Here is a 10,270-nt window from a genome sequence, read left to right on the forward strand (position 1 = left end):
ACGGTCTTCTACTTTCTGCCACCAAGTTGTTGTGTTCCGACGTCGCGTTCTGGTTGCCACCGACGGGGACACACCGTTTTTGTCGAGTAGACGAAATACCAACAATAGTGCGTTCGTGACAGTCCTTCTTGTTCACAGGACAGGGAAGACAGAATTAGTAGTCCGTGTGTTGAGGCAGTCCGTCGTCGACCGTCGTGGCCGAGGTCGGTCCGAGTTACTACGCGGCAGCTTACCCGGTGGTACCGACCTTCCCCATACGGTTACGTAGAGGTGGATACGGAGTCGACCGGGGGGCTGTGGTGGGTTGCAGACTACGTCGTCGGATTGTGGCGGTCTGCGGGGTCGGGTACGGGTGTGTCGGTCGTTGTCGTCGGTGGTTAGGACGGTTGTAGCAGGTTCCGAAGGGTTGTTACCGGCCGTCCGTCGGTTCGGGGGTTGTGTGTGGCCCCGGGTGTCCCCTTTGGTCCCGGAGTCGAGGAGAAGTAGTCGTCGTCAGTGGAGACGTATTGTCGGGGTGGTCGGTCGTCGGAGTCGGTGAGTGGGTGGTTGGTGTTGTTTGTTGTTGTTGTGTTGTTGTTTTCGTCGTCGTCGTCGTCGTCGTCCGTCGCTTGTGTCGTCGTTCGTCGTCGTCGTCGTTCGTTGTCGGCGAGGAACGTCGGGAGGCTTCCATCCGGTCTTTCTGTCTACTCTACCGTCGGTTTCGTTCGTCCTCCGTTGTCGTCGTCCGTTCGTCGTCGTCTTAATACGGTACTACCCTATGGGTACTTAGTGGAGGGTGGCTTACTACCCCGGGATTGCGTCCCAGTACTACGTCTACTACCGTCACCCGGAGCCCGGGGGGTCACTACGTCCGATACGTCGTCCCGGTCACCCCAGGCCCCTTACCGTCTTAGGGTACGTTCTTAGTCGTCCACGAGTCGGCGTCCAGGGAGGAGTTGTTCCAGCGGTACCGTGGTGAGTCGTCCGAGCCCTCGGGGGTACGGTCGTCCGGGTCGAGTACGTCTCTGCGGTACTTACGGGGTGTTGTTCCCAGAAGGTTTACGGACCCCAGTACTGATGGGGTCCCCGGGGTGTCGTTCCCGTACTGTGGTTGTCGTCGATCCATACGGTGCACCCTATGGACCTTTGTTAACGATGCTCACGGGACGTTCTTATGACGCCGTGGGAATTTAGCAGGGGTCGGGGCCGTCGTCGTTCGTCCGTCCCAGGATTGTAGGAGTTCAGGTTGGGGTAGTAACCCGACCGGAATAATTTGTACTCCTGTCGCTTCATTGCGTTCCGGTGCGTCGGCCGTCCGTAGGTCGTCGGTCCACGTCCGTCGTCGTCGTCGCTCCACACGTCGTCGTCCCGTCGTCGTCCACGTCGTCGTCGTCCACCGTCGTCGTCGTCGCGTCTTAGTCCGTACGACCCCAGGGCGTCCGTCCTTACGTCCGTACCGTCGGTACCGTTTGGTCCACCGTCTCCGGTCACTACCGTGGAGCTCGTCGGGTCGTCGTCGAGGAGGCCCGTCCGTCCCGGGGTCCCATACCCCCGTTGGGTACCCGTGGAGGTTCCGGTCTACTACTTACTACCGACGGTTTTGCCGTTAGGGGTTTACATGCGTCTGTCGTCGACGAGGCAACGTCCGTCTACGTTCGTCCGTCGTCCGCGTCGTCGTTCCGCGTCGTCGTTCCGCCCCGTTCGTCCCTCCGTACGAGTCCCGGTCGTCAGTCCAAGGGGGTCCGTCCGCGGCCCACGGTCGTGGATGAGGTTGAGGCATACGTCGTCGTTTACCGATACGTTCCTCCGCGCCCCGGTACCCCTGTCGAGGGAGGGTGCATAGTTACCCAGTCCCGGCCATTTTTATTTTATTATAATATCTTCTCGTATCTTCTCTCCTCGTTTGGTTTTTTTTAGTCTGTCTTGTTAGGATTCGTTTTAGGTTCGTCGCGTTGAACGAAGTTTCTGCCGTCGTCGTCTGTCGTCTACGATTTTCGTTCTTTTTGTCTTTACTCCTTTTAGAGGTGTTTTTTTTTTTTTTTTTTGTTGTTCTTCTGTTTTTTTTTTGAGTCTTCTCTTTTTTATGTGTTTAGTTTTTGTTTTGTTATCTGAGGGTTTCGTTTCTCTCGGTTTCTTTTCTCTCTCGAGTGTGTTTTATATGGACCTGTTTCTTTGTTTTTTTACTCGTTTGTTTGTGGATCCTTTGTGTTTCTAGTCATTTATGGGGTTAGTCGGGTTCGTCACGGTTAGTCGTGTTGGTCATGGCGGAAGACGTCTGTCGGGTGGTGTCTGTTATATGTGTCAGGGTTAGTTTTTTTTTTTTATATTTTATTTTTTTTTTTTTTTTTTGTTTTTGTTTGGTGTTTTGTTTTCGTCCTTATTTTGTTTTTTTGTTTTTTTTGTTTTTTTTTTTTTTTTTTTTTTTTTTTGTTTTGGTTGTTCTTTGGTTTGTGGAGTCGTTGCCGGCGGGATGGTGAGGTCCGAGGCGGTGGGGTCGGAACCTCCGGCTACAGCCCAGGTACCTGCGGTCCCTGTGTACCCATGTGGGACTTCCGTCTCAACGGTACGGAGGGTGTGATTTGTGCGGTTTCGTCTCCTCCCAACTCATACTGTACCCATACCACACGCCCTGGGCTGTCTCTGTGCGACCTTTTTAACAACTTCCTAACATCGTAAAAACCTGTGCTTCTTTCCGGACAAGCACAAAAGGTCGGCCTCCTGAAAAACATGAGACGACTACATGTTTTGCGATTTTCTTTAATGTTGTATTACTCAGTATCGCGCTCGCGGACTGGTCTGGAACACTTGAAAGGAATTTCGGTTCCCTGACCGAAAAAGAAGGGTTGTGGTCTCTCCTAAATTTTCTTCTGCTGTTCTTATATTAAAAAACCAAGTCTGGGTCGGTACGTTATTAACGCTACAGACAACAACAAAAGTAAACAAAGTAAAAATGGAGTGAGCAGTTGGCGTTGCGGCACTGGCAGGCGTGGACCAGGGACTGGATGCAGCGCTGGATGCTGAGGCGTCGGCTCTCCTGGGGGCTCTTGGAGGCCTCTCCACCCGGACCGTTGCTGTCATCGTCCAGACCAAGACCCCACTTCACCATCTGGTGCTCGTGGCCCTTGATGTTGTAGCAGTTGATGCATAGGTCGTAGTCCTGATGGAAGGTAAGGAGAACACATCAATGTTATGTTAAGATTTACATTTCATTCAAAACTGATATAGATGATCAAAACTATCCGTTTTTTGCTGTTGTTCCCTACCTCACAGACGGTGCAGTGCCAGCGAGTCTCTACATGGTGCTTGCACTCATTGCAGGTGTATACAAAGCGGTCCTGGCCCTGGTTGTGTAGTTCTACCAACATACACATTGTGCTCCATTTGCACCTCCTCAGTGAGCTGAACTCCCAGTGCTTGTCCCTGGCTAAAGTCAGAAAGGCATCGCGGCCATCCATCAGGTCACAGGTCAACAGAGGATCGGGGTCCATGATGGGAGGCAGGGTGTTAACGACCGGGCCGGCATGGAGGTGGATAACAAAAAACACCTGGTAGTAGAAGGGAGGAGAAATGTAAAGGTAAGTTGTTAGGACGGTTAAAATGTACTGTTACAAATAAGAACTCTGAAATCAATAAGTCGGCAAGAGTTAAAATTGTGGGTGTGATACACAACACGCACCGTTTATAGAATTTAAAGAAAATCAGGAAACCTTTAAAAAGATGTTAATAGAAAGTATCTGCACTACTCTCTAAAGCCAATGGGTCCTGTTGTATGTACATACGAGCAGAGTACCAATAAGATGTACAGTTAGGACAAAATAACATGTTCTTTGCAATTATTTGGTCAACTGCTTGGTTTAAAGGTGTCAATTTTACTTTAATGGTATTTACCTAAATATTTAAAAGCACTTTAGGGTTTTTTACCTCCTTATGTTTCTCCATCGAGGCGTAGAGTTTCTGAGACAGGTCATTGGCTACATTCGGCATCCCAGGCTTTTTCTTATTGGCTCGGCTGACGCTGCTCTTGTTTTTGTTGGTTTTCTTACTGTTCTTCTTTTTGGCATTCTTGGTGTCAGCTGGGGCTCCCTTGAAATAGATAGACATGAACGTTAAGAGCGATTGCAAAAAAGACAAGATGAGGTTATGCAATTAAGATGAGTGGTTATACAATGCCCGAATGACTGCTGAAAGCTTTCATATAATGACGACTTGAGGATGATAACATCTGGGGTGAAAAAGAGTACGAAGCACGGGGCTGTTGATTTCGGAATAAGAGCGTTCTTTTTTTTTTTAAACCCATTCGATCGTGCTATCCGTCTAACTCACCTCTGTGGTCTCAGTGCAGGCCGTGTTCTCCTCCTTCTTCCTCTCTTCCTCCTCCTGCTCCAGCTCCTTGATGCTCTCCTCCAGTACATTAGGCCAAAAGTCACCCTCAAAGTACGGCAGCTCGTTGGCAGTGGTGATTCGGTCTTCAGTTGCCTGTTTGAATATGTCCTGAACACAGAAACAAAATACGTCCATCACAACACAGCTCTAAAAGACAAGTTACCTGCAATCAACACCAGCTCAAATATAAAACTTTCAAAAGCTTCTTCCTGGCAAATTGTTAAAAAAACATCAGTCCTAATAGAGTGCCACAGTGACGCGTCCTAAAACCCGGAAGTAAACTCCTTCCGGTTCCTTCGACAAAAACCAATGCAATTTTCCATAGGATTTTGGAAAATAGACAGATTACGTTTTGTTCAGCCGGATAATATCCACATGTCTACCCTACTTTTATAATTTTCTAATTATAAATCTATCGATTAGATTTATGATTTTTGTCGAAGGAACCGGAAGTGGTAAAATGCTAACTTACTTCCGGGTTTTAGGACTCGTCACTTGTGGCACTCTATGGAGCATACTGTACAAAAATCCTTCAATTATTTATTTGGAAATAATCAATACCAACCACAAGGGGGAGCCCCTCTATACTGCACACTTCTGGACACAGTGACATGCTGATAACTACTATTGGTCTCGTCAGCAGGGACTTAACTACTTTAATTGACTAATTCATCCCATTATGCTTTTTTAGTATAGAGGGTTGTCTTCATTTCAACCGATAAAAATGCCAATAACTATAGATATGTTATTTGAAATGATCGATCACACAAGTGGATGATGATAAACACACCACACCAATGACAGTGGCATACTTTCATAGAGCTGACGGCCAATCAAATCCATCTGCAGCACATGCTTAGCAGCACTGTTAACTAAACATTATGGTCCATCAGTGGGGATGCCAACGTTGTATTATTAGTTAATTATTTACTAACTAGTTAAATAGTTAATAATTATATAGTTATTGTTCTTGGTGTGGAAGGCTGTTATCTGTAAAAAGAAAATACGATCAAACGGATTATTAAATTAGATCATCTGGTTAAATCTAAACTATCATTCATACACGAGTAGCTGTGAACCACCATGTCTCCATAAAAGAAACTGGATACAATATAGTTTTTTGAACAGTAAACAAATATACTAAATTATCTTCTCGTACTTCAGCCTACTTTAGAGTAGACTCTTTACTTCATACATTTTTTTATTTTTTTTTATTGATACGGTAATATGGTATTGTATGTGACTGACGGCTAATCACAACAGACACCCAGACTTACTCACTGTACAGTTGAAAATGGTGGCAACATTTAAACTCTAATTATGAGAATCTTGAGACTGAATATTGCACTTTTGCTCATTTTCTGACCTTGTAGTCGTGCAGGATCCTCTCAGCGAAAGCCTTGTCCAGCATCTTCCTGTACCACTCTTGCAGCCTCTTGGGTTTGGGGATCTTCTGGTCGAAGGGGTGGCAGTGAAAGATGTAGTCATCTCCTTCACTGGGGGGGCAGGCCCAGATGTGACCCATCACATACCTGAGGGCAACAAGAGTTGTTTAGCCAATTGCAGGAATGATACCTAAAGTATTATCTGAGATTTTGTGAAAACTATGTTCAACGAACCCCAGTTTCTTCACATACTCCAGGTAGCCTATTAATATCTCATGGTACACTGCAGTCCTTAGTGCACGTGGTCTGAAGAAGTGAATACTGTCGAGGTATGATATGTAAACCCGTCTGAAAATCAAATATAAAGGATTAATCAAAGAGGAAATACACACAAAATGCCCCAAAACAACTGAGAAAAAACTGCATAAATCCACTTGTTTCTCTAGTTATACCTAGTATTTGGAAAGGGGCACTCCGAGCCGTACTCCTGGACGTGCATGCCGAAGAAACAAACGTCCACGCCGTCTATTTCCTCGAATGCAAAAAGTGCTTTGGTTCTGTAAGGGAAGGTCTCCACCATCTCGCCCGAGTCCACAAACCTGGGGAAATAGAGGCGGCAAGTAAGTTACAGTTTTTAGAACTTAACTTTAACATTTTAAAGATGACAGGAGAAAAGATCATCTCCATGGTCCGGTCTGTCATGCATGTTTGTTTGTTTGTTTTATTGGATATAAATATGTATAAGATAAGAGCGATAGACATGTGGTTTGTATTTGAAATTCATTAAAAGAACAAATGCTAGGCAACAGTCTCTCTCGAAGAAATTCCCAAAATCAATGCTTTAAGGAAGATGGCTTTAACAGAAGGTGTGATGTGGAAAGCTCTACTCACTACTTATTTATTTAATTATTTGTCACTAGGTGAGTTTAATCATCTTTATTCACTTTACGGGATTTAGAAGATTTTACATTTATCAATAACATAATACATCAATTATCAATTCTTAAAAAGGTTTTTAAAAACCCTCCACTTCTATCCTGGTTTGCTTCTCAAACAATAAAATAAAAACGACCATGTTTTCTACACTGAACCAATAGAGAGTCAAGACTTTATCAGTAGTTGAGTAACTTACCTAGACTTCATGCCAGGCTTGATCTCCACATTTTTGTCAGAGCTGGCCACGACTCGCACAAACACCTCACCAGCCTCTGGGTGGTTCTGCCTTTTCAAGTACTTATTCACTCTGTCCTCAATGTACGTCCCCAACCGGGTCGTCTGCAGTCCTTTACAGAGACCCGCGCAAAGACAACAACAAAACGCCTTTAATATCATGACAACTTGAAACAAAGAAGAACTATATGAATTCAATGTTACTGCTGTTTAACTGGACAATGTACAATGAAACTCACTTCTGGCAGAAAATTTGTTCTCCTTTCTTGTTTTGCCCGACTTCTTCAGACAGTTGTCACAGATAAAGCTAGAAGACGAAACATCAAACTGGAGTTAGAGTCAACTTAAGGTAACGCAGGCAATTACACAATTCAAGTAAGAAGAAGTAAGGGTTTGGTACTCTGCCAGTTAAGAATTCTATTAAAGTTAAACGTAGACTTTATATACTTAAATGGTTGGATAGTCATACAGCCGTAGCGAGACTTACCCTGATGGCCAAATGACATCGTAGTGCAGCACACAGATCTGATGCATCTTTCGCCCACAGTCTTTACATTCAACAAACCTGATGAGGACAAAAATGTGATGTTTCTGTGCTTTCCTTGCGTAACGTAATAAAGAAATATCACTGCCACAACATTAATGAGAGTCAAACTGTAGTAACTGTGCAGACAGTACTCACGGTTCAGGGTCCAACATGTCATTTTTCTTCTTTTCAAACTGCTCTTTTGATATCATGCTGCACAAGAGATAAAAAAAAAACAACCATGTTAATTGTGCCCTTGTGATTAAAACCCCTCTTTAAAAGTAGAGAGAAACCAGCCGGATAATCTCGGCATAGGATCATCGGGTGGAGTCTGGCCACCCGGCCTGGTAACTTACGTCTGTTGCTGTGAGGGGTCGTCCCCCAGGGTCACGCTGTTTCCCTGGATCTCGTTGAAGCACTTCTCGCAGAAGTGATACCTGTCGGAAATAAGGCCATATTTGGGTGAACTGCACACAGCACACACAGTAGCAGAACAGGCAAACCGGCGTTAAAGTTAACGGAGAACATGGAAACAACCGAGGACAGAGCATGGGCAGCGGACGCACACACACACACACACACACACACACACACAGACACACACACACACACGTTAGTGACATGGTCATGAGCCTGCCACTTTCCTTCAAACTGGAACAGTAATTTGACAGAAACATTTTTATGTCAAAAACTAATTAACAGAGAGTGCTATACCATCTAAATGCATGCTGAAATATACATTTAAAGAAGCTCTCCACTACATTCATGTATAACTAAAGCAACATGCATTATTAGCAGATAAAGAAAGATATGGTCATGCAGTGGGAAACAGTGTGAGTGATACTCAAAAACAAATAAGCCAGATAACTTTTGTAGGGACGGTTTATATTATCACAGGTATTTCTTTCTTAAGAATTTAGATCAAAATCTGGTCAAATTATAAAACCTTGCTAAGTACACTTCTTTGAAAATATAAACATTAACAATATATATATTTTCAAATGTTTTTAATCTTAAGTTGTTCAAAGTAACACCATTTGGTAGCGAGTACTTGCAACAACCGAATGGTGTTGCATTGGAGTGATGGAGGTGCAGATGCAGTTTCTGCCCAGCAGGGGGAGCTTTGGTGCTGGTTCTTTGACAAAACAGACATACGGACAATGTGGGGCTAGATAATGCCCATTCTGCTCGGCCACAATATACAACTCTAAGTGAGGTGACACCCCTATAAAAGGAAAGGTCATGTGAATAACATCATAAAAACTTTGTTGACTTGTATGGCTGTTTGTGTTGTCTTGGGCCATATTTAGTCTTTGAGGATATAGCCGCCCTTTTTCTCTTTATAAACCACCCTTCACCTCTCTACCTCTCAGCAAAGTCGCTATATCATTTACCTGTTCTGGTAGCTGTAGTAGGTGCCGTCCCTGGAAATGGTACACAACTGTTTGCCATAGCAACACAACGTCTGGGGTGAGAACTCATACTGTGGAAAAGTGAAGAGAGTCACATTAGCATCCATGGCATTGGCTCAAGTCAACATCCACATACAGGTGAAGACAACCGAGAAGTTAAATGGTGGTCCAGGTGTGTCCTGAAACATTCAGGAACAAATGCCCAAAGATCTGGTCAAATATTAACTTTTGCAATTGATTGAAATAAGAAATAGAAAGGCTATATGAAGAATGACATCATTAAGGTATTCAGATTTATAATGTTTTCATTTGGTGCAGATTCTGCCACACACTATAATCAATGAAAGGTGTGAGAGCAGTGTGTGGGTAGCGTGTGTACACCACAGAGATCCGCTCTAAAATCAGGTCAGGCTTCTATTTATATTTTTTTATTCAGTGTGTTTACACAGAAATGGGTCATTAAGTGTAATTTTTTTAATTATTATTATTTACTACCCAGTGTTTCTCCTAGGTTTACTGCTTTGGGGGGGGTGCTGCCTAAGCGGGGGGGCATTGGGATATATTTTTTTAAATCCTCTGGAGCAGAGAGAGGAGCTGTGGATTATTGTTATTGATTAGTGCATCAGTGTTTCTTAGGGTCAAAAACACTAAAATAACAACTTAAAATGAAAGCGTTTAGTTTATTTAATAAAAGAGCACATGTTCAATTTGAAAAGTGACAGTAGATATAGATTAGTTGCAATTTCGCTCCAAAAAATGTAATTAAATCATAATAATATATTTTTTTATCATTAAACACCTTGAATTTGAGGGGGACGCGGGGCTCCGTTACCAATCTACAGATTATTACTCATTGGCAGTACGAGCTGGCAGTTTCTTTGTATCTGTATCCCTTAAATTGCTGTAGACTGTAATTAAATCATATTACACAAAAGGCTTAATTGCATTTCGGAGAAAACGTGTGAGTCACAAATGCCCTTCATGCGAAGAAGGTGTAGCCAGTACAAATGTCAAACTTAAAAGGTCCCCTATTATACAGTTTATAATCAATATATTATAGTTCTCAGATATATACAAACATGTCTCTGAAGTGTTTGGCTCGAAATACAAAACAGATCATAAATTGAAGCATCCCATAATCCTCTCTGTTTCAGCCCTCTGAGAGATATTTGGTTCAAAAGAACACAATGGTGCTCTAGGAGGAAATTCAGGTGATAAGGTGCGTGTGGGGGGGGGGGGGGGTTACCTTGGTTGGTGATTGGCTAATGGTTACACAAGCCAAAAAAATCATTATGACATCATAAAGTGGCCAAAATCTGATCAGCTCATTTTCAGACAGGTTTTTATATAAATGGATCAGGACAAAAAGAGAGCAAATCTTTCTTCCTGAAAATGTCTGAATCTCTTTACACAGA

At 43.7% G+C, this 10,270-nt stretch overlaps 1 protein-coding gene across 1 annotated transcript in view; it reads right to left on the reverse strand.

Annotated features, from left to right (window-relative positions):
* Nucleotides 1–1,128: 1,128 nt before the first annotated feature.
* LOC104960178 (CREB-binding protein) overlaps nucleotides 1,129–10,270 on the reverse strand; it is an 18,874-nt gene continuing 9,732 nt past the window's right edge. The window contains exons 11-24 of the mRNA XM_010788153.1: nucleotides 8,838–8,926; nucleotides 7,800–7,880; nucleotides 7,600–7,656; nucleotides 7,405–7,482; nucleotides 7,157–7,224; nucleotides 6,880–7,042; nucleotides 6,200–6,346; nucleotides 5,982–6,095; nucleotides 5,729–5,894; nucleotides 4,303–4,470; nucleotides 3,901–4,062; nucleotides 3,243–3,524; nucleotides 2,921–3,136; nucleotides 1,129–1,557 (exon numbers count right to left, since the gene is read on the reverse strand). Coding sequence (XP_010786455.1) covers nucleotides 1,129–1,557; nucleotides 2,921–3,136; nucleotides 3,243–3,524; nucleotides 3,901–4,062; nucleotides 4,303–4,470; nucleotides 5,729–5,894; nucleotides 5,982–6,095; nucleotides 6,200–6,346; nucleotides 6,880–7,042; nucleotides 7,157–7,224; nucleotides 7,405–7,482; nucleotides 7,600–7,656; nucleotides 7,800–7,880; nucleotides 8,838–8,926 — 2,220 coding nt within the window. The remainder of the gene's footprint in view (nucleotides 1,558–2,920; nucleotides 3,137–3,242; nucleotides 3,525–3,900; nucleotides 4,063–4,302; nucleotides 4,471–5,728; nucleotides 5,895–5,981; nucleotides 6,096–6,199; nucleotides 6,347–6,879; nucleotides 7,043–7,156; nucleotides 7,225–7,404; nucleotides 7,483–7,599; nucleotides 7,657–7,799; nucleotides 7,881–8,837; nucleotides 8,927–10,270) is intronic.

Source organism: Notothenia coriiceps, unplaced genomic scaffold (assembly GCF_000735185.1).
Source record: "Notothenia coriiceps isolate Sejong01 unplaced genomic scaffold, NC01 NC01_scaffold00031603, whole genome shotgun sequence".
Classification (NCBI taxonomy): Eukaryota; Metazoa; Chordata; class Actinopteri; order Perciformes; family Nototheniidae; genus Notothenia; species Notothenia coriiceps.